Raw genomic sequence first — 22814 nt, forward strand, 5'->3', positions numbered from 1 at the left:
TGTTCTGCAAACGTGACACACAAGGGATGGAATTTGGGGTAAAACAGAAGTGTGTCTCACTTAGGTGTGATTTTGACCTTGAATTTGAGCCCGTGTTTCGTGCGTGACATTGGCTAGAGAGTGAGGAGCAGCATTAAATCCAGCACCATTCATTTAACCGCGAAATGTCATGCAGAAATGTATGTAGACACATAAACAATAAATAACACTCTGGAATATGTGATGCCATTTCCCGCTAATGTGAAATCCATAAATATGACACTGTTCATTGATATATACGATCATGCCTTAAAACTCCACGATTTTGTCAAATTATTTTCTTTATTTGATTTATTTTTTGTAATCAGAGAAATCAGTATCTTAATCTGAGACTCATCGGCTTTTCTTAAGGACCGAGTGCTCGGTCAGCTTATCCTTCAAACCACAGACACGTTTTCTTCACAGCCGCGCACTTCGAAATTCACAAAGACATTGGCGTTCTTGGCGTTTCATTTATTCGACAATTCAAAATAGTGAATTAGAAGTGAGATAAAATAGTTGTGAACACGATTACCTCTCAGAGTACAATATATATATATATATATATATATATTTATTTATTCTGAACAAAATGGCTTCCACGCTCTTTTAAAGGTGGTGGTCTAGATGTTAACGAAAAACCTAATCTCTGTGCTGCTGTTTAAAGGGGACCTATTATGCCCCTTTTTACAAGATGGAATATAAGTCTCAGTCCTAGAATGTGTCTGTGAAGTTTCAGCTCAAAATACCCCACGGATCATTTATTATACCCTGCTGGAAATGTCCCTTGGATGGAAGCAAAAACACTCAGTTTTCGTGTGTGTCTCTTTAAATGCAAATGAGCTGCTGCTCCCCACCCCCTTTCCAGAACAGGGCTGCGCCTTTACAGCTCATGCTTCGGATACTACAGCAACAACAAATCACTAGAATCAGTATGACTGATACCGTAAATACCGGTGTTCAGCCCTATAGGTATGAATTATACAGACAGTAAGCGTTTTCGGGTTTAAAAAAATGAATACGACGTAGCTCTGGTCTCCGTGAATACAAACAGAGACAATGATAACTTTAGCCGCGTTAGCCGTGGAATTTGCTAACACGCACATTCGGAAAGGCGATTTACAAACATTCACAAAATATAAAGTGCGATAGTTACGTCTTCTGGATAGGAAGCCGGACCACGAGTGCAGATCCATGCTTGAGAATAAACTTTTCAGCTTTGTATTGACCCTCGTTCTCCAAGCAGTCTGCTGTAAAATAATTCGAAACATACAAACATACACGAATTTAGCTATTTTTTGGCGCACATTTTGTTCAAAAATAAAACTTCCCCACTGCGCCTCATGAGTACATGAAGACTCTTATGTTCGTTCTTACAGCCAAGAACAGAACACTTACGACGCTTGCGAAGCTGAGACGTTCTCATCACTGTAGCTGATCCAGCGCGGAGAACATGGCCGACTGTGTGCTGCTCACTCAGGGGAGGAGCTATGCTAATAGGGCAGAGTCTGTCACCAGTCGTGGGCGGGGCCTACTCCGCTGTGACGTCACTCATTTTGAAACACCACGTAAAAGTGAATTTTGCATAATATGTCCCCTTTAAGAACAATCTGGCAACCTTGAAACTCATTGGCATAAATTGAGAATCTTAAGCAGCTGCATAACGTGATTCTGAATACGAGCAACTTTCCTTTCATAACTTTTGGTAACTCTGAATCCAACAATAATGCAGTGAATATTGTTAGTTCAGGGAATCTTAACGCATTAGGGTCATTAGCTTGTTAGCTACTTTGGCGTCATAGCGCCTGTGCAAATTTTAAGAAGCAAACTTTGTACAAAAAACAGTTCCAGTTTGATGAGCTGTATTTGAGGCAGCTAGGACATTACACAGATATCACTGTGAGTTGTGTAACTCGGCAAGGATCTATCGACAAGCATGTATTTGATCTGTGAAAGGCAATTCGTTTGTATAATCATATTAATCCTTAACTCATTAAGTCGTATCAGGGTAATCTCATTGTTGATTAAGTAGCTGTCCTTCCAGTCCCCCACTTTAGCTGCTGATTAGAGTTTGATGAAGCGTAAAACTTATTAAGGGTCCGTCAGGAAAAGTGTCGATGGGGTGAGCAGAAATTTGGGAACTAAGTCAAGCCCCGGTCGGAGAAAATGGACTCGGCTTCTCTTTGAATTTGCTGAAGGATCCAGCTTGTGTTCACTTGTGATGCTGACTACACAAGCTCAGACCTCAGCATTTATAAAGCTCTCTTACTTTTTTAAACTTGCATTTGACTTCTGATGTCTACTTTTATTATTATTATTATTATTATTATTATTATTATTATTATTATTATTATTATTATTGTTATTGTTATTCTTATTAACTATTATAATATTATTTTGCTTTTTTGTGTACTGCTTATTTTGTGTACGGTGCTTTGAGAAGCTGCTTTTAAAGGCGCTCTATGAAATAAAGTTTCTTATTATTATTACACACGAGGACATCTAGTGGAGGAGTGTGCTGCATGGCACGTGTGTGAACGTGCTCCTCAGTAATGAAGCAGGAGGAACTTCACTGCATAACGCATCAGAGCTAGTAATGGAAAGAAGATTGAATATTAATACAAACACTTGCTAAAGCTCAAACAACAATTATAAAACAAACCAAAAATGCAATCTCTGTTACTGGATACCTACAATAATACATAACACCTGTGTAATAATAACAATAATAATAATAATAATAATAATAATAATAATAATAATAATAATAATAATAATACATAACACCTGTGTAATAATAATAATAATAATAATAATAATAATAATACATAACACCTGTGTAATAATAATAATAATAATACATAACACCTGTGTAATAATAATAATAATAATACATAACACCTGTGTAATAATAATAATGATAATAATAATAATAATAATAATAATAATAATAATAATAATAATACATAACACCTGTGTAATAATAATAATAATAATAATAATAATAATAATAATAATAATACATAACACCTGTGTAATAATAATAATAATAATAATAATAATACATAACACCTGTGTAATAATAATAAACACCTGAAAAATACTTCCATCCTATTTAACTAACCAATAAAATAAAACAGGTTTTAGCTTTTTCAGATTTTTGACCTGCTATTAAATCATATTAATTAACAAGGGTTTATTAGATAATCAAACAGACAGACAGACAGACAGACAGATAGATAGACAGATAGATAGATAGATAGACAGTTGGATAGATAGATAGATAGATAGATAGATAGATAGATAGATAGATAGATAGATAAACAGATAGATAAACAGATAGATAGATAGATAGATTGATTGATAGATAGATAAACGGATAGATACATAGATAGATAGATAGATAGATAGATAGATAGACGGATTGATAGATAGATAAACGGATAGATAGATAGATAGATAGATAGATAGATAGATAGATAGATAGATAGATAGATAGATAGATAGATAGACAATTTTAAATGTCACTTTTCTGGATTGCTCACACTACTATTTATACTAATACTAATTGAGAAAAAAATTTACTTTTTTGAAACTGTAGGTTTGATTTTAAAGTAACACATTTCACAACAACAATTTTTATATTGGTTTAAAATAACAGATGGAATGGAAAGAAATAGATAAATTAAAAATAATAATATTAATAATATATAGATATGTCATCAACCTTGAGCTCTGAATCCATATGTAGTGTTATATTAGTGTCACACTGCTCATAGCCACAGAGTACTACAGGAGAAGCACAGCTACTGTAAACATACTGTAAACACCCTGTAAACACACTGTAAACATACTGTAAACACACTGTAAACATACTGTAAACACACTGTAAACATACTGTAAACACGCTATAAACACACTGTAAACATACTGTAAACATACTGTAAACACACTGTAAACACACTATAAACGCACTGTAAACACACTGTAAACATACTGTAAACGCACTGTAAACATACTGTAAGCACACTGTAAACATACTGTAAACATACTGAAAACACACTGTAAACACACTGTAAACACACTATAAACACACTGTAAACATACCTTAAACATACTGTAAACACACTGTAAACATACTGTAAACGCACTGTAAACATTCTGTAAACATACTGTAAACACGCTGTAAACATACTGTAAACGCACTGTAAACATACTGAAAACACGATGTAAACACACTGTAAACATTCTGTAAACAGCAGGAACGTGACGATTCGTTTCATGCAAAACATTATACATGAATCATTTATATCTGTACTTTACTGTGTAAGTCAGCGTAAAAAGTTTAAACGTTTAAACTTGTGACCGGTGCAGGATCCAAGTGCCATGCCGCGGCCCACCTCTCAGGACCTGGCTGGATTCTGGGACCTGCTGCAGCTCTCCATTGACGACGTCACCTCCAAGTTCGACGAGCTGCAGAAGATCAAGAGCAACGATTGGAGGATTATAGAAAGTCCTGTAAAGAAGGTACGCTCTGATTGGATGCTAGACCGCTTCAAGCATTTGGACATCTTTCGGTTTAAAAGAAAATCTCTCACCTTTCTTTTCCGATTTTAATTTTTGAATTCACAAAGGCCATTTCCCAGTTTTATTTCACGTGATTTTACAGTGAAATAACAGAACATATGTAGGGAAAAAAATGTTTTAAATTTAATTTGTAAAAAGAAGTCAACAGTGTATGCACGTGCAGAAACTGCTCCAGACCACTAGGGGGCGACATTTCCAACTTTTCATTTTTAAATTTTTTTTTGTACTTCCAAAATTTCCATCAAATATCTGTAGAACTGTTAACAAAGCAGCTGCTCAGAGTTTGCTAGATAATTACCACGGCAGTCTTTTATTCCTCACTTTAATGTGTTTAATGTCGTTTATGTGTTTGATTTTTTCTACAGATGATTTTTCCAAACCAAAAAAAATAATTCTCAGGCTGTTTATTCAAGTAGTTTTTTTTTTCTGCTGTTGTGATGTGACTCTGTCATCTGTCTGATCAATTGTGTTTGCCATTTTTTTTTTTTAAATCTCAGCTCCCACCCCCTGTACCAAAGAAGATGCTGAAGAAGAGCGTGACGCGGGAGAAGTCTCTGGATCTTCCTGACCGGCAGAGACAAGAAGCGCGAAGGCGCCTGATGGCCGCCAAGAGAGCGGCGTCGTTCCGGCAGAACTCGGCGACAGAGCGAGCCGACAGCATCGAGATTTACATCCCCGAGGCCCAGACGAGACTCTGAGAGACTCTCCACAGCTTCATCGCAGCTCCATCTTCATCATCATCATCATCATCATCATCCTCACCTCACCATCACCGTCAACCAGCCAAACCACTATCGATCGATACCGAATATCCCATCTCTCGAAAAACAATATCTAAACATAACATAATCAAACATGATTACTGAAGAAAATAGGGTTGTTGTTTTGTTTTTGTTTTTTTTTTTACGAATATTAAGAACGGTGTCTGAGGCTGTCGTGTTCGATACGTGGAGAGAAACTTACGTTTCGCAAAAGCAAACTTTAGGCATTTACGTGCTATCAGCCTTACGACGTATCACTAAACTAGTGCTATTCAGTAAGTTACATAAGTATCGTTAAACAAACTGACAAAAAAAAAAAAACATTTGGCTATACTGTTCACGAGAGGTGTGTGAGAAGTGGCTAAAAGTCTTGGTGCTTTTTGGATTTTTCACATTATCGAAGTGCTATTACTGACACTGCGCTCTGAAACCAGCACGAGCTCACCGCTTTTTTTCTTGTTGTTGTTGTTGTTGATGTTTTTGTTGATATGGAGTCAGGGGGTGACATTTATTTATTGATTTATTTCGCTTCTCTATCGCTGTCTCTCAGTTCAGATGAACATCGTTCTAACCCTCGTAACGGTTATAAAAGTGCCGACGTGTCAAATACCTCAAACATGCGCGATAGGTCAAAAGGTCAAAAGTCTCAAATCGAATTTTAAAGTCACTCAGGTAGACACAAGTCTATCGTCGAGCGCCTGATTTAGCGCAGAAATATCTCATCTATGTGACGTTTCATATTCCACCCCATCAGACTGGGTGGTTTTGGTTGTTTTTGGTTTGTTTGTTTGTTTGTTTGTTTGTTTGTTTTCTGGGATGGATTTGCTTAGAGCTTCTGAATCGCCGATGTATGGTTTGAGAACAAAAAGCATTTTTGCACTTTCTTCTTCTAAATATACTCGTGTATGTATTTCCAAGGGAAATGTATTTATTGCCGTTCGCAGACGTATTGTTGCAGTTGAATTGCAAGGTTGTGTACGTACCGGGAGCGATTTCTAGGCTTTGTTTGTTTGTTTGTTTGTTTGTTTGTTTGTTTGTTTTGGGGTTTTTTTCCACCGTCATCACCAACAAACAACCTTTCCTCCCTCAAATGATGAGTCTCGGGTTCTTTTATATTTTTCTGTCGGTAAAAAAGAAAGAAAGAAAGAAAGAAATCGTACGCTAACAGTTCTGTGGTCGCGGCTTCAGAATCCAGGCAGAAGCAAAGAAAAATGTCGTGTTGAACATTTCAAAGAGAAACGCGTTCACGGGTCATTTCCTGGCGTCTGAATCGAAAAGGTAAATGAGCCGAGACGGGAAAATGAAGCCTGCGACAGGGCTGTAAATCATTAGGGTCGGTGCGTTATTAAGGATACGTCTGTGACGCTTACTTTCCGATGGGTGTGGCTTTGGAACCAGATTAAAAAATGATTATAGACATGACAAGAATAGGATTACGGAGATTGAGGATTTTGCACTGAACGTGGATTTATAATCGACTCTGTGATGTACATAATATTGTTTTCTTCGCGCTCCTCCGGTTTGGGGGTTCGAATCCCGCCTCCGCGTTGTGTTCGTGGAGTTTGCATGTGGTTCCGGGGTTTCATCCGGGTACTCCGGTTTCCTCCCTCAGTCCAAAGACATGTGTTGTAGGCTGATCGACGTTTCTAAATTGTCCTCAGTGTGTGAATGCGATGGGTCGGCACCCCGTCCAGGGTGTCCCCCGCCTCGTGCCCTCGTTCCCTGGGACAGGCTCCAGGCTCCCCGTGACCCCGTGTAGGATAAGCGCTATGGAAAACGGATGGTTGGTTCCAATGCTACGTCTGAAGCTAGCTAAAAACACGAGTCGTACTGTATTTTCTGGCCTTGGCAGCTCCATCCGCGACAAGCACAGCTTTCAGAAAACCAGAGATAAAGACGTCTTTATCGGTTTCTCCTGCCTGGATTTTGAAGCAGCCATCATGAAACAATGAGTCATGTTTTATTTTTTTTTTTATTTTTATTTATGCTACTGACGTGGGAATAAAACGACTGTTGAACGAGAGTTTGTGCCGCCAAATGATGCTCGTGGAGTTTAAACGCACCTTCCATCAGAAAGTCAAATATTCAGCTCGTTCGTGCTACGGTCACACGAAGCTTTTCGGGTTTTCCTCCACTTCTCCACATGGCTAGTCATTAGACGTGTTATTACCTTCGCAAGATTGACAATTTGCTCAAATAGCTTCATTTCTCCGTTATTCTGACCTGGAGTGGAACGGATATGATCCGTGTTTTGCGTCTCCGTGGCGCCCGGTGTGACACATCGAACAAGCCTGTATCAAAGCGGCGATTTTTTTAAGTAATCCGTGACCTTTCAGAGGGCGATTCTGTTATCCCCGGCTTCCCTCCACGGCTGATGGTGATGAGACGTGATGTGTCGTTCGGATACGGCCGAAAACAGAGCCAGTGGGGGAAATTTTTCGTTTTTGTTGTTGTTGTTGTTGTTGTTGTTGTTTTGGGTGGAACAGAAATAAAGCGTGTTTGGTGTTCGGTTCTTCTGGCGTCCGTTGTCGTGCGCGTCCAAGTGACCGGGCGCTATGATTAATCCCGCTATGAAGCTTATTGTGCGATCAACGATTTCACAAAATCCACCCAATTACGGTGCTGCAAACGTCAGAACTTCGGTCCAAATCAAGAAGTTCAGCTCAGCCTCCTTTTTTTTTTTGTTTATATGACCTTATGACCTTATGTTGTTTTGCCTACATGTCAGTTTGAGATCTGTATTTACGAAGAAAAGAAAAAAGGTCACACCTGAGAGATCGTCTCGCGTGCTGTTTTACTCAGAAGGAGAGAGGACGTCTTAACACGGCAGGCTTGTGTGTAACACACACCTTTCTTAGATGACATTTGGCCTGCCTTGTCTTTCCGCACATACGCACAGCAAGGCCTGTCACAAGATTACGATAATATATGCAGAAACGCTGCTCGCCTGAAAGCCTCGCTCCTGGCAGGCACTAGCACACGACAGATTTCCGGTTCCTTTATTTTTGACCTTTACTAGTAATTTTAGATCAGATCTGTCACCTCAGACAGTGCAGTGCATGTCATTCTGCCCAGATTTCTACCAAGGCATCACTAAAGATGTGAAAGATTTATACAACTAGACTAATCAAACGTCTGGCCTGAAATCCAAACGATTTCATTATATATATATATATATATATATATATATATATATATATATATATATATATATATATATATATAAATTTTAGTAATTGACAGCTCTATTTTAAATGCTGAATACAGCACTGATTTAACATCAGTGGAATTACATTCAAAAAACAGAGCTCAGAATTTTTCCGAATTAGATTATTGCTCTGTATCCTTATTTCCACCAAAGGCCAGACCTGGTGGTTCCAGGGTTTCTGGTCCATGTCCACAGGACCTAACCAGGAACCCAGAACATCTTGAGACTCTCCTGCGCAAAAAAAAATAAACCTTAATGTTACCACCCTCGTCAGCATGTTAATTCATCACCATGAAATTAGAAGAGTGTGCAATAACGTGCCAAAAAAAAAAAAAAGTTCCTGGGCCTTAGGTTTACGCCTTTTTCCTGAGCTAAAATTGCTGGACTAAAATTGTTGTACTGTAGTTCCCAGGCATTAGTTCCTGAGCTAAAATTCTTGAACTGAAAATATGCACTTTAGTTGCATTGCTACGCTTCCTGGACATACATTCCTCTGCTTCCTGGGCTAAAGTTTCAGACTAACACTGCTGAAGTTCTTGAACTGTATTCCCCAGGCATTAGTTCCTGGGCTTATATTATTTGGACTTAAGATCCTTGAGTGAAAAAACAATGTGGTCTTAAGTTCCTGGACTTAAATTCCTCTGCTTAAGTTGCTGGACCAAAGGTGTCTACTTATGTTCCTGCTTTTAAGTTCCTGTCTTACATTACTGGGTTAAAATCTCTGATCTTATGCTAACGAAATAAAGTTCCTGGGCCTTAAAAGTCTGCCCTTAGTTTCCTGGTCTAAAGAGACTGGATGGAAGTTCTTAGACTATAGTTCCCAGACATTAGTTTCTGGGCTTAGATTGTTTGGATTTAAGATCCTTGAGTGAAAAAATGTTGGTCTTAAATTCCTCTGCTTAAGTTGCTGGACTAAAGTTCTCTGCTTATGTCCCTGACCCTAAATTGATGTCTTTCATTCCTAGGCGAAGGTTCCTGGGCTTAAATCCATGGGTTTAAGTTCCTGGGGTAAATTTGCTGGACTTTAAGTTTCCACCCTAAGGTTCCTGGACTAAAGTGGGGGACTAAAAGTGCTAGGTTAAAGTTCTTGAACTAACTTTCAAAGGCATTAGTTCCTGGGCTTAAATTCTTGGACTTAAGATCCTGGACTGAAAATATTGTCATAAGTTTGTTTGCTAGAATTTCCAGACTTCTGCTTAAGTTGCTGGTCTAAAGGTGTTCCTTTAAAGGTGTTCCTTTAGACCAGCAGCTTAAGCAGAGGTCTGGGAATTCTAGCAAACAAACTTATGGCAATTACCGGAATAAAGTTGCTGGGTCTTAAAAGTCTGTCCTTGGTCTAAACTTTCCTGGTCTAAAGTGACTGGATGGCAGTTCTTAGACTATAGTTCCCAGACATCAGTTCCTGGCTAAAGAAATATGGCCATAATTCTGCTGTTTAGTTTTCTGGAATAAATTTCCTGGCCTTAAATTCCTTGGCTAAAGTTCCCAGTCTTATGTTCGGGGCTACTGTTTTGGACTGACGTTCCTGGGCTGAAATTTCTGAGCTTAGGTCTCTGGAATAAAGTTCCTGGGCCTTAAGTTTCTGGATAAGGTTCCTGGATTGAGGTGGCCATTAAAATTGCTGAACTAAACGTCTTGGATTATATTTCCCCAGACATTAGTTCCTGGATTTAAACTCCTTCATGGAGGTTGCTGGATTTAAGTTTCTGGGCTAAAATTGCTGTGCGGAAACTTCTTAAGCTAAAGTGTTAACATTTCTGGATTTAAATTGCTCTGCTTAAGTTCTTGACCTTAAGCTCTTTGACTAAAGTGAAGATCCAGGTATAAAATTCCTGGACTTAAGTTCCCAGACTGAAGCATTGGACTAAACTTGCTGGACTTAAGTTTCTAGGCTAAAGGCCAGAGTATAAAGTTCCTGAGTTTATTCCTGGGCCTGAATTTCTGCTTAGCAGATTTTGGACTAAACTTTCTGGCCTCCTCAGCAGAAATACAGCTGCTGTGGTTTAACCAAATTCCTGACATCGATCGTTTTAGGATAACGCTTACGTTCTTATTGATTACCTTCGCTCCTGATGCCTTACACTGTGTCGCGTTACAGTATCATTACAGACGGTGACATGGTCACATGCTGGGATGCGTTTTAGCGGTGACGCAATGCAACAAAAAGCAAGTCGGGCTGTAATCAACTTAACAGTTATTCACAAAGAATATTACACTTCAGACATTTTTGTACTTGCCTATTAAACATGGACAATATTAGACACCATAGCCGGGGGTTAGTATTTCCTCCCATCGTTACTCATGAATGTGTTTTTGTGCTACATTTGGACTCTTTTTTTATGCATTCGAGTTTTGATTATTTAAAAAAAAAGAAAAAAGAAAAAGTGAAGCTTTTGCAGATGTGGCCTGTGTATTGTTGCAGCTATGTGAGGTGCTTATTAATGAAGTTATGTGTGCAGTGCATTGTGGGATTTCTCTCGCGGGTTCCTCACAGACCCCCTTAATTGGTTTCCACTCTCAAAAGCGTACAGTTCTTTCAGTAAGTGTGAGATGCAGGGTGAAAACACCAAACCTCGTAAGTCTGTCCCACCCCCCAACCCCCCTCAGTTATTCTCACCGGCGCAGGACAGCATTTCGGTCTTCTGTTGGATTTTTTGTTTTTAATTGCCAAGAATGTCTGTTCATCCCTTATTCCCAAACGCAGCCATGCGCGCAACAAATCTAGATTATTCGGTACCGAATTCGTGGTACAGTGTTTTCCGTAGAATACGTAGATCTAGGGTATAATCCATAATCTGGAAAACTGGACAAGTTAGTATACTGACTGCTAATTCTAGATGTTAAAGGCTCAGGACTAGTTTTAATCAGTGCCCAGAAACGGTTTTATTTACAAGGGCCTGGGATTGAATTTTTTTTTTCCCCTAACGTTTATTTAGTTATTTATTGTGGCTTATTTATTTTTATTCCTAGTTACTTGTAGTCCAATCCTCAGTTTGGGTTACATTCTGCCCATCACCATGTGGCTTTAATTTGGGTTTTCCAGTTTCCTCTCACCTCCCTAAAACATACCACTAAGGGAATTGGTTAAGATAAATCACCCCCTAGGTCTGAACGAGTGTGTGAAAATGTGTGTGTGTGTGTGGGTGTGCGTGGTGCCCTGCGATGTACTGGCATCCCATCTCACGCTCAGTATTCCCGGGATATACAGTACTCCGGCTCCACCACCACCCCGACCTGGATAAAGCACTTCACCGAAGATGAATAAATTAAAACGAAGGATATATTTATTTATTTATTTAATTGATTTTATTCATAGGTTTATTTATTTATTTAAGTAAGACTTAGGGTTGAAATGCTACACACTTTTAATACAGGATGTATTCATTAGAAGGTTAAAGTAATGGAGTCCTAGAGCGCTTCATGTTTCCAGAATGTTCTACGCTGTTAGAGGTACAGAGTTATAAAGAGTTCAGAAATATTATCAAAGTCATGCGTGTCGTGTGTTCGCGTCATGCTGGAATTGCGGTAACGCCCCCTTTTCCACACTTCCACGTTTTCCTAGAAGTAGCCTTAACAGAACTTTACGTCCACTACAACAATCAACGAGGCCCGGTTTGGATTTGTCACTTTACTGCGTCAAACCTAAATCCCAGCAATCATTTCTATTCTTTATTGAGCCTAGAATCCTTCACTGCTCAAAAATTAGGTAAAATATGTTATATATATATATATATATGTATATTCCATCGTGAGCGAAGAGGATAAAATTCCATGTGTCTATAAAACTTCCTGGAAATGATTTTACCCTGCGTCTTCGTACTTCCTGTCCATGATGAGATGATGAGTGTTCGATACCGCTCAGAGCTGGGAATCTCTTCGGAGTCACGAATTACAATAACGAGAGCAAAAACGCATACGTTAATGCTCGAGCTAATCTTCAAGTTCCACTGCACTGCGTAACTGTGACGATATTATTACTTTTAATATTAAAAATTGTATATACATATTACCGCAATTCTGTCAAGATGTGAACACACAGTCTTTTCAAGCTTACAAAATATATGTGAGAAATATAACGAGCAAGAAAGATTTCTTATGAAGAAAGCGGTTTAAAACTCCGCGGTTCATGCTAATTTCTACAGTTTACCGCCTTTTCAGACTTCCGTGACTTTTTACATCGGTTTATTTGACGAGTCGTGAGATCGTGTTGAGTTTTGCAGCTACATTTTGTCGAAACTATTACCAAATTCTTCCCCGGTACAGTCTTATCACGATCCGAAACCGCCACGTTGCCCAAAATCAAGAGATGCGCCATAATACCAGCCCGGATGACTTGCTCAGAAGAAAGCGCAGTGATCGTTATTAAGCTAGTTCGATGATATCCATCTTTAGATTTCCTCTTACTTGAAACCATCCACATGTACCATGCATTACTGAATTTATATCCGAAAACCCATCTCGGCTGAAACTGCTGTATGTTTTATTCACCTTTCCGTGGAGTCACGAGAGGCCGAGAGAAGTCGCTTGGTTCTCGAAATGTGAAAAGACATTTAAAAAGAAAAAAAAAAGAGAAGATATAATTTACAAAGCGGTAGTCGTTTAGCTAAGAATATTTTCATTTATTATACTGTATAGGCTATCATATCAATACGAAGGAGGAATATAATACCAAATATTCATGATTTGTACAGAAATATATATAGATATATATAGATATATAAATATATAAATGACGCTTCATTGAAGCAGAACTATTTTCTGCTCTTCCTCATGGTTTTGTTTCTTTAATCTTACGTTGCCTGGGTTGTTTTGATACACTGTTATGATGGCATGCAAGGTAACTGATATTACTGAATGTCTGATTTATTATTGGCTTCATTGCTTTTTGTAACCGCATTGTTGAATGTCATATAAGTTGATTCATTTGTTGACATTTTATTGCACTATTGGATTTTAATCAATTAATTCAACTGCTTTCATTTTATGTTTAAAACTATGGTTTGGAGACCTTCAAGGTCAGTTTTGAATCTTTGGGTTATCTTTTCAATGAGATGTTTATTTATTGTTCATCAAATGTAAATATTTCTGCCATTAAATTTTTTGGAAGAAACCACTTGTATAATCTTTTTGAGTACATTTTCTTCCGCCTGCTTCTACTATTTATTCACTAAGTTTTTAGTTCACTTTAGGACTGAGAATCGAATCCAAAAAGAGTCGATTCTAAGGATTTCTGGCGCTGGATACAGAGAGTCGACTCTGAAGCCTGGGAGTCGATTCCACACTCTGATATGTTCAGACTATGAATGATGGAAAATTATCAAATCTTTATTTTATATTTTACAAGATCTCGGGTTTTTCTGTTCGTTTGTTTAATGTTTAATTAATATCAGCTAAAATGTTTTAAACTGAAGAATTGACTTTGAGGATCGGTTCGTAAAACCTGGAATCAGAGTCTACTCAAAAAATTGCACCGATTCGTTCATCTTCGAATTCTATTGGTCGTCAGTGCTTTACTGACACCCGTATCAGCCAATCGACAGCCAGAGAAAGCCCAGCAGGGGTGGGGGTTGTGCTGTCGTTGTTGACCTAATGGCTGTCATATGAGCGCTAGTTATTTGGGTTGGAGAAAAGGAGACGCCGCCTGTGCATGGAGTTCGTAACTTCTTCCAAAACATACGTAAGATATGTTTTCATTCTATTTAACATCTTAATACGTTCTAAATGACAGTTTAGACTCTTATGAGCTTTATTGAGGACGTAGGGAGCTTAAATTAGCTTTGTATCGCGTAGCCTGCTAGCTAGCTCAACTAAGATACGAAGGCTGTATCTTAAATGACTCACTACACCCTTAGTTTGTGCACTTGATAGGGTATAACAAATTGCACGATATATTTAAAATACTTATATATATTTATATATATTTAACACGATATATATTTTTTTTAAAGTGTTCAAATTTAAATTTGTGTAAATTTGTGTATAGCTGGCATTCTGAATTATTAAATAAAAAATAAAAGAAATGAATTATGAGGGCTGAATCCTAAATAGCCCCCTACTCCCTATATAAGTGCACTACTTATATTTTCGGGACGTTACCATAGTATAATGCGTTCCCAATGAACAAATACTTTTCATTATTTATTTTTTATATGATGTGAGTTATTATAGTGGTTTATATGGAAATGTGTTTACTTTCTAACCTAAAGAACGACGTTTCATACTTATCTGTTTAAAGTCACATGTAATGTTGTGGAACAGGTCAGTTCCTGTTTTCACTTGCTTTCACAGCTGTAAAGGGTTCTGAGGGAGATGGTGTGTGTGAAACCACGATGCTGCAGGACCGACGCTGTTCTTAAGGCACGACGAGGTTGCGATTAGAATGATTTTTATTTGTATGTCTCGATACTGACTCTGTCTCTGATTGATTTTACTTCCTGCAGCTGTCTGATTCGTGAGCTGAGGGACCGGCGTCCGTCACCCCACGTAAAGGAAGTCCTCGGAGCTGAGAGAAAATGGACGGCACGGTGAACGGAGAGAAGCCTCATCCTACAAGCTGCATCTTCGACCTGGACTACAGCTCCACATCTGTACAGCTGCAGCTCTTCGGCCTCGGCTTCGGCTTCTACAGCCTCGTCTTCCTCCTGACTTACTTCCTGTCTGCCCTGCTGTCCCAGACCTACCGCTCTCTGTCCGCTAAAGAGAAGGTGTGGGGTGTTAAGAGAGTCCTTCCTGTAGAACTAAAAGTCCAGGAGGTGGAGATCGTACCTGATCCTAACAGGCATCCGTCTTGAGACGCACTCTGTCTTCTTATGGTTAGACTCCGCCCATGCGGGAGGAGCTGGGTCAGGTCCGATTTCACCCCCTGGACTTTTGGTTCTGCGTTGAGGGGTACTTGGTGATTTTCTGTTTGAGATAACCGCGTACTCATTTTTTTCTCTCTCTGTAATAAGACAAAACTTAACGTGATGTGATGCGCGTCTGTGTGCAGGTGTTCTGGTGTTTGGCGGCGACGCGGGCGATCTTCGGCTTGCAGGGGTCGTGGGCGGGGTTACGGGCGCTGATGGAGGACGGCCCATTGTTCAGCGATAAGGTGCTCGGACAGACGGGCTGGTCATGGTTCACCTTGCTGACTGCGTGTGGGTTCTTCGCGTTCGAGAACGTCGCTCTGCACGGCTCCAATCTGGTGTTCCGCTCCTTCGACGCTCCGCTCGCCGCCCATCACGCCTTCGCCCTGGCCGGCTTCAGCGGGACCGCGCTGTACGCAGACATGGGCCACTTCCTGGCCATCATCACGCTGCTGCTGGAGATGAGCACGCCCTTCACCTGCATCTCCTGGATGCTGCTCAAGGTGGGAGGAGCCAGGCTGAAACGAAAGATGCTATTGGTTAAAAAACACACAGTGCAGCCATGAAGTCCCATAATGCACTGCACCATTTAAAGACATGTTACCTGTATAGTTTGGGACCCCACGACACGTCCGCGTTAGACTGACGTTTTATCTGGCCTACATAATAAACGGATTGTGGTTTGGGACACGGCTACAGGTATAGTGGACTAACGAGCATGTCGTATTTATGAGGGTGTTTATGTGGTCTATATAGCACACATGGTGTAGTTCGAGACACGCCCACAGTGGACTGACGGTGATGCTTACAGAGTGAATACGCCCGTGTGGTTTGGGACACGTCCACAGTCCGATCATGATGGTGCTTCATGTGCTCTATATAGGGAATCTGGATTGAGGTTTGGGACACATCCAAATTGAATTAGTGATGGTGCTACGTTCATGGCCGCGTTCGTGTGGTGTCATTTGGGACTGATAATGGAGCTTATGTGGCCTATGTAGTAAATATACATATATAGTAAACCAAGGGATTGTGGTTTCGGACACCACCCTAGTCGATTGATGGTGTGACAGTTATGATGGTGTTTATTAAAAATAAATATATAGGGAATAAGATTGGTGGTTTGGAACAGGTCCGTGGTCGAATGGTGACGGAGAGGCATTTATGGTGGTGTTTTATGTGACCTATGTTGTAAATATAGTGTAGATTGAGACACGTCCACTGTGGTCTGATTGGGTAGCGCGTATGATGATTTATATGGTCTATATAGTGAGTAGGGTTTGTGGTTTGGTTTGGGACACGCCCATATCTGATTGATTGGTGTGTATGTGGTCTATATACTGAGTGTGGTTTGGGACACATCCATAGCTGAAGGATGACTGTGTTTTATTTTATTGTCTGTGTTATTTTATTATGCGTGTGTTTAGAAAGAACTTCCTCAGGGTAGTTCCTCTATCACGACATCGGTTAGTTTCAAAAAGAAGAACGAAGCGGGTGAAAGGTTTTTTCACTTAACTGTAAACACGCATCATGTGACATGAGCTGATGATCGGTTTGCAGATGCATGGTCGTGCAATCTCAACGACAACAAACGATCTCCTTATTTTAATTATTGCCCTCATTTATTCCTTATTTATTTAACAATCAGTCATTGCTAGACAGCATCTGTCTCTCTCTCTGTCTCTGTCTCTCTCTCTGTCTCTCTCTCTCTCTGTCTCTCTCTCTCTCTCTCTCTCTCTCTCTCTGCATGCAGGCTGGTTGGTGTCGTACTCTGCTGTGGCGAGCGAATCAGTGGTTGATGATCCACATGTTCCACTGCCGCATGGTGCTGATGTACTACATGTGGTGGGTGTGTTGGTGTCACTGGCCCGAACTGCTTGTGCACATTCCTCTTCCTCAGCTCCTCATCTTCCTCATCGGCCTGGCGCTCCTCACGCTCATCATCAACCCCCTGTGGCTGCACAAGAAGACCATGCAGCTCCTCAACCCCGTCGACTGGAACTTCAGCAGCAAGCCAGCACCCGAGAACGGCAAAGCCCACAGGAACTGAGCTCGGACGCCGGTATTACTGAACCGTGTTCCCCAGCCTCATATTCATCTTTATAGGGTTTGGCGTTTGGCGATGATCCATGGCTGGGAGTTACTAAGCGTGGGTACTTCCGATTGCAGGAGCAGTCGAACAAAAACGGCTTGTTTTCTTTATTGTACGATAAGCTCGTTATTTGTCTCCTTTTATTCGTTGATTTGGCCAACAAGGCGAAAATGTCAAACATGGACGCAATTTATTCCAAATGTATGTTGGTGAATGGTGAATTGTCCCAAATTCATGTTTATTACACATATTTACATATTTATAATACTATATTTCCATATAGGGGTGGAGCAATATGACAAATATCATCATGATATTAGAAGGCATTTCTACGATATACGATATGGCTATATATATATATATATATATATATATATATATATATATATATATATATAACATTTAAAATATTTTCTTGGCGAAACTTTTATTAAAATAAATAAATTAGGATTGAGAAGAAGGTGGGGGGAATAAAACACTGTAATTAAAAATTTGTTAATGTATTTTACAAGTAATGTCAAATATTAATACATCACAATACCAGCAGTATCTTAACAAAGCGTATTGGGACAGTTTATCACGATATCGATATTATATCGTGTCGTCCAGCCCTAATTCTCATCCGCATGAGTTTTTTCTTTGACGCCGCGGTTATCCCGCTGACGTCGTGCTACGTTAGCCGGCCAGCTGAAGGTTGTGTTTTTGGATCTCTCAGCGACTCGCTGTTTCGTTCCTCCTGAGGTTTGGAGCCGAATCCGACGCAAACGTCCATCGCGTTCCTACCGTCACGGGTCTCGTGATCCGTATTTACACTTCCTGTTTCTTACGGAGAAACTGTTGTGCAGTTCCACGTATCGACGCGTCGCATGACAGGAACGTGGACGTTACCTCAGAACTTTTAGAAATTATTCGAAAATAAACAGAAACCTGTTTAAGGTTTTTTTTCCTCTGGGTTGGGTTTCACCTCGAGAGGTGGAGCGATATTGTTGAAGTGTCGAAATAACAATATTAATATTGTGTGCAACAAATATTGCGATTATTATTTTTTTATTATTATTATTTTTTCTTTAATCATGACCAACTAAGAAGGAATTCTTTTAACTATCCTGACTGGAGGGATTGCTGTGTTTTTTTTTTTGTTTTTTTTTTAAATTAAAATTATCAGGTCTCCAGGAGTCGCGTTTACGCTATTTGAAGATTTGTGATGTAATAAATTGTAACTTTAGCTTCTTTTTTTTTTTCCCCTCTCCTGATGAATGCTTTAGGCTTTGTTCAGGCAGACAGCTCAAATCCAACATTTTTTGTGTCATTTATTTATTTATTTATTTATTTGTTGCCTTTCTTGTTCCGACTGGCGTAGCTTTTCTGCGGTCCTCCTGAAGATCGGATATTTGACGGAACCAGCGTGAAGCTGTAATACTGTCATATAACTATAATATAACTGTAATATTTACAATAATTAGAATTTTTTTCGAGGACTGTAGCGCTCGCGAATGAGAGCAGCAGCGATAACGGAAAATGAGTTCAGCAATAAACTATTCGTAATAAATTAGTGAGCAGTTTACATATTTACATTAATAAATACGTTAATTAAGCAGTTTTTTTTTTTTTTTTGGGGGGGGGTTAACCACTAAACCTTGACTTCTGTTTTAAAAAATTGAATTATTAAGCCCGGTCTTTAATCTTTCGTTAGTAAACTACATATTCCTTGCTTGTCGCAAGTTTAAATTTAATACCAGATCTTCACGTGTTATGGCCGGGGCTACACACGTGTCCGTTACGGAGCACGTGACCCGCTGTAGGTGTTGGGACGGGTTTCAGTATCGGATATTATTTGTCGTTTCATATCTGTCGTCTTCAACCGCGTGCAGGTAAAGTCTGAACGTTTAGCATCCCGTGTTCTACTGTTAATCCCGTTCGACGGTTGGACGCTTGAGCCGAGAACCGTCGTTGATACGCGCGTTAAAAAAAAGCATGTGATTTGCCCTGATGTCTGAACATAGCTTTATAAATTGGATAGAGTGGATTTTTTAAATTTTTATTTGATTTCTATACACGGTTCCTTGCATCAATGTTCATCTTCTCACACTTTTCCACATTTTGTAGTGAACTGAAATGAACATCATTAGAATCGTACGTCATGAATCTACACAGTATAGACTTTAACGTTAAATTCGGGGTGGTGGGAAGCAGAGAAGCATGGTGGCGGGAGCATCGTGTCGAGCTGCTTGTCTGCGTAGTTGTTTCTCTGATTAATTCCCCTCATGGTTGTGTTTATTCTTACCTTCTTTTTTTTTTTTTTTTGGAGTCATTCGACTCCATTCAACCAATGATATGACTTCTCAATCACTTTATTCACTGACTGAATAAAGAGAATTCGTCCAATAAAAAGCCAAGGGTACCTCTAAATATCATTCTCCCTATAGTTCTCGCCTGGTGTACTACTAAAGCTAAGCAGGGTTGAGCCTGGCCAGAACCTGGATGGAAGACGACCCGGGGAAAACTTGGAAGTGGTATTAGTGAAGCCAGCAGGGGGCGCTCACCCTGTGGGTCCTAATGCCCAAGTATAGTGATGGGGACAATATACTGTAAAAACAGCACCTTATATGTATCCAGGGATATCCCAGGACACTTCTCTTAAAAGAGTAGGGGTGTAACCCCGGTGTCCTGGCGAAATATCACTTCCCCTAATAATCTCCATCTCTGAATTGGCTACGTCACTCTCTCCTCTCCAACAAAAGCTGGTGTGTGATGGGAGTTCTGGCGCACTATGGCCGCCGTCGCATCATCCAGGTGGACACTACACACTAGTGGTTATTGAGGAGATCTCTAGCTCCCCCCCACATACTATGTAAAGCACTGTATACATGTATCTGTAACCACCATGCTTCAGTGTCCCCACACGTCCATAGTACAGGTGAATTTGTTTGACCATGTAGAGATTGGTCGTCCAAATTAATTCCATTTCAGTTCCGGGTTGTAACACAATAATATGTAGGGGTGAATACTTATGCATCACACTGTAACCCTAAAATACAGTCACTTATTATATATTATGCAGATGAATAACTAACAATCAGCGTTTCACCAAAATGGAGGAGAACGGAAGTTTGTTAGTTTTGTTTTTTTCCCCATCAAACTTTTGATCAGGCTTTAACCTTCAGGGGCAGACTTCTGTGCTTGAGGTGTAATCTTCCGCATAAAAAGTATTTCCAAATGCAGAAAGGTATTTTAATCCATCACGCCGGACTCGTGTACTTCTCAGACCTTCCTCCCGCGTTATTTATGCACTTTAATAATCTTTTACGTTCTGATTTACAGACTGGATTTCAATCGCCTTTATAAACCGCTCCGCTGTGAAGGATGTTTAATTCAGTAGTGCTGACGTGTAGGTCGTGTGATGCATGCAGACATCTCTCTCTCTCTCTCTCTCTCTCTCTCTCTCTCTCTCTCTCTCACACACACTCTTCTTTGTTTACTGTACTTTGTTTTGATTGAATCCAGGATGCATTAGGGAAGACGTTTTGTTGCTCTAAATTGTGAGCTTTCTGTGTAATTAAACCCCCTGACTAAGTTAATATCCGGTACTCATAACGAGGCATGTGCCGGTATGAGACATGGTAACGATTTAATCGGTGGTTTACGATATTCTTCCAATAAAACATTACACTGTCATGCGCTCTTGTTTCTTCACGTTCGTGTGGTGACAAAGTGTGTCGTGTTGGTGGTTTCCTCCCCGACATCATGTTTACTGAAGCACCATCGAGAACTTTATCAGAGTTGAGCTAGATTAGATTGAATAGTCCGTATTTAGTCACATCGGGCCTCGTTTATCGTTCTTTTAGTGAAGTCGTGCGTAAAATGTTCAAATGCGTAAGTCGAACCGGACTAAAATCGTTTGCCGGTTTTCATGCTGATCAACCTTGAAGTGCGAACACGGCTCGTTTGCATGTAGCGACGCCCACAAAACTCCATAAAAGGTAAAGTGCACACATAGCTGGGAGCACGAAATGAGCGATTAAAGGCTGAAAGGCAGAAGTGGAGGTTATTTTGACTCACTCCCATGCCCAAAAAACATTTTAATGTATAATTTAATAATAATAATAATAATAATAATAATAATAAGCGAGCACGGATTACGTATTACGGCTGCGTTTTATGAGGTTTAGTGTGCCAATTAATGAGTTATGTCATACTCTGTGAAAAGCACATAAAAAGGAAGTATATTTCAATTCAATTCAATTCAATTTTATTTGTATAGCGCTTTTTACAATAGACATTGTCTCAAAGCAGCTTTTCAGAAATATCGACACGGTATACAGATATTAAAGGTGTGAATTTATCCCAACTGAGCAAGCCACTGAGTGGCGACGGTGGCGAGGAAAAACTCCCTAAGATGTTTTAAGAGGAGGAAACCTTGAGAGGAACCCGACTCAGAAGGGAACCCATCCTCATCTGGGTAACAACAGATAGTGTGAAAAAGTTCATTATGGATTTATATGAAGTCTGTATGGCGTTAGGAGCAGCCGTAGTCCCAGCAGTCTGGAATTAAAGAAGATTTGAGCTCCATCCAGAGGCAGAAAGGATCTGGATCTCTAGTATCTCCATAAATTCGTGTGGGGCTCGGCGAAAGGAGAGAGGGAGAAAAAAGATCATTATGACTGCGAAGTAGTAGAACAGAATCTAGTCAGGGTAGGCTTGAGTAAACAAATACGTTTTAAGCCTAGACTTAAACACTGAGACTGTGTCTGAGTCCCGAACACTAATAGGAAGACTGTTCCATAACTGTGGGGCTCTATAAGAGAAAGCTCTTCCCCCTGCTGTAGCCTTCACTATTCGAGGTACCGTCAGATAGCCTGCATCTTTTGATCTAAGTAGGCGTGGCGGATCATATAAAACCAAAAGGTCGCTTAGATATTGTGGCGCGAGACCATTTAGTGCTTTATAGGTTAATAAAAGTATTTTATAATTAATGCGAGATTTCACTGGGAGCCAATGCAGTATTGATAATATCGGGGTGATATGGTCGTATCTTCTGGTTCTAGTTAGGACTCTAGCAGCTGCATTCTGGACTAATTGGAGCTTATTTATTTTCCTACTGGAACATCCAGACAGTATGGCATTACAGTAATCTAATCTAGTATGAACTAGTATTTCCGCATCATGTAGTGACAATATGTTTCTTATTTTAGAAATATTTCTGAGATGAAAGAAGACTATCCTAGTAATATTATCTACATGAGCATCAAATGATAGGCTGGAGTCAATAATCACTCCAAGGTCTTTAACTGCTGTACATGATG

The 22814-nt window shown here is 39.8% G+C and overlaps 2 protein-coding genes across 2 annotated transcripts in view; both read left to right on the forward strand.

Annotated features, from left to right (window-relative positions):
• Window positions 1–8498, forward strand: part of dlgap2a (discs, large (Drosophila) homolog-associated protein 2a) — a 172375-nt gene extending 163877 nt beyond the window's left edge. Inside the window, exons 13-14 of the mRNA XM_053682452.1 lie at window positions 4393–4545; window positions 5103–8498. Of these exons, the coding sequence (XP_053538427.1) occupies window positions 4393–4545; window positions 5103–5303 (354 nt within the window). The 3' untranslated portion in view covers window positions 5304–8498. The remainder of the gene's footprint in view (window positions 1–4392; window positions 4546–5102) is intronic.
• Window positions 8499–14176: 5678 nt separating this feature from the next.
• cln8 (CLN8 transmembrane ER and ERGIC protein) lies at window positions 14177–17715 on the forward strand. Its single transcript, NM_001201111.1, is given in 4 exon segments — window positions 14177–14251; window positions 15015–15278; window positions 15563–15922; window positions 17173–17715. Coding segments are annotated over 3 exon segments (849 nt in total). The 5' UTR covers window positions 14177–14251; window positions 15015–15086; the 3' UTR covers window positions 17470–17715.
• Window positions 17716–22814: the final 5099 nt, after the last annotated feature.

This window comes from Ictalurus punctatus, chromosome 9, assembly GCF_001660625.3.
Source record: "Ictalurus punctatus breed USDA103 chromosome 9, Coco_2.0, whole genome shotgun sequence".
Lineage (NCBI taxonomy): Eukaryota > Metazoa > Chordata > Actinopteri > Siluriformes > Ictaluridae > Ictalurus > Ictalurus punctatus.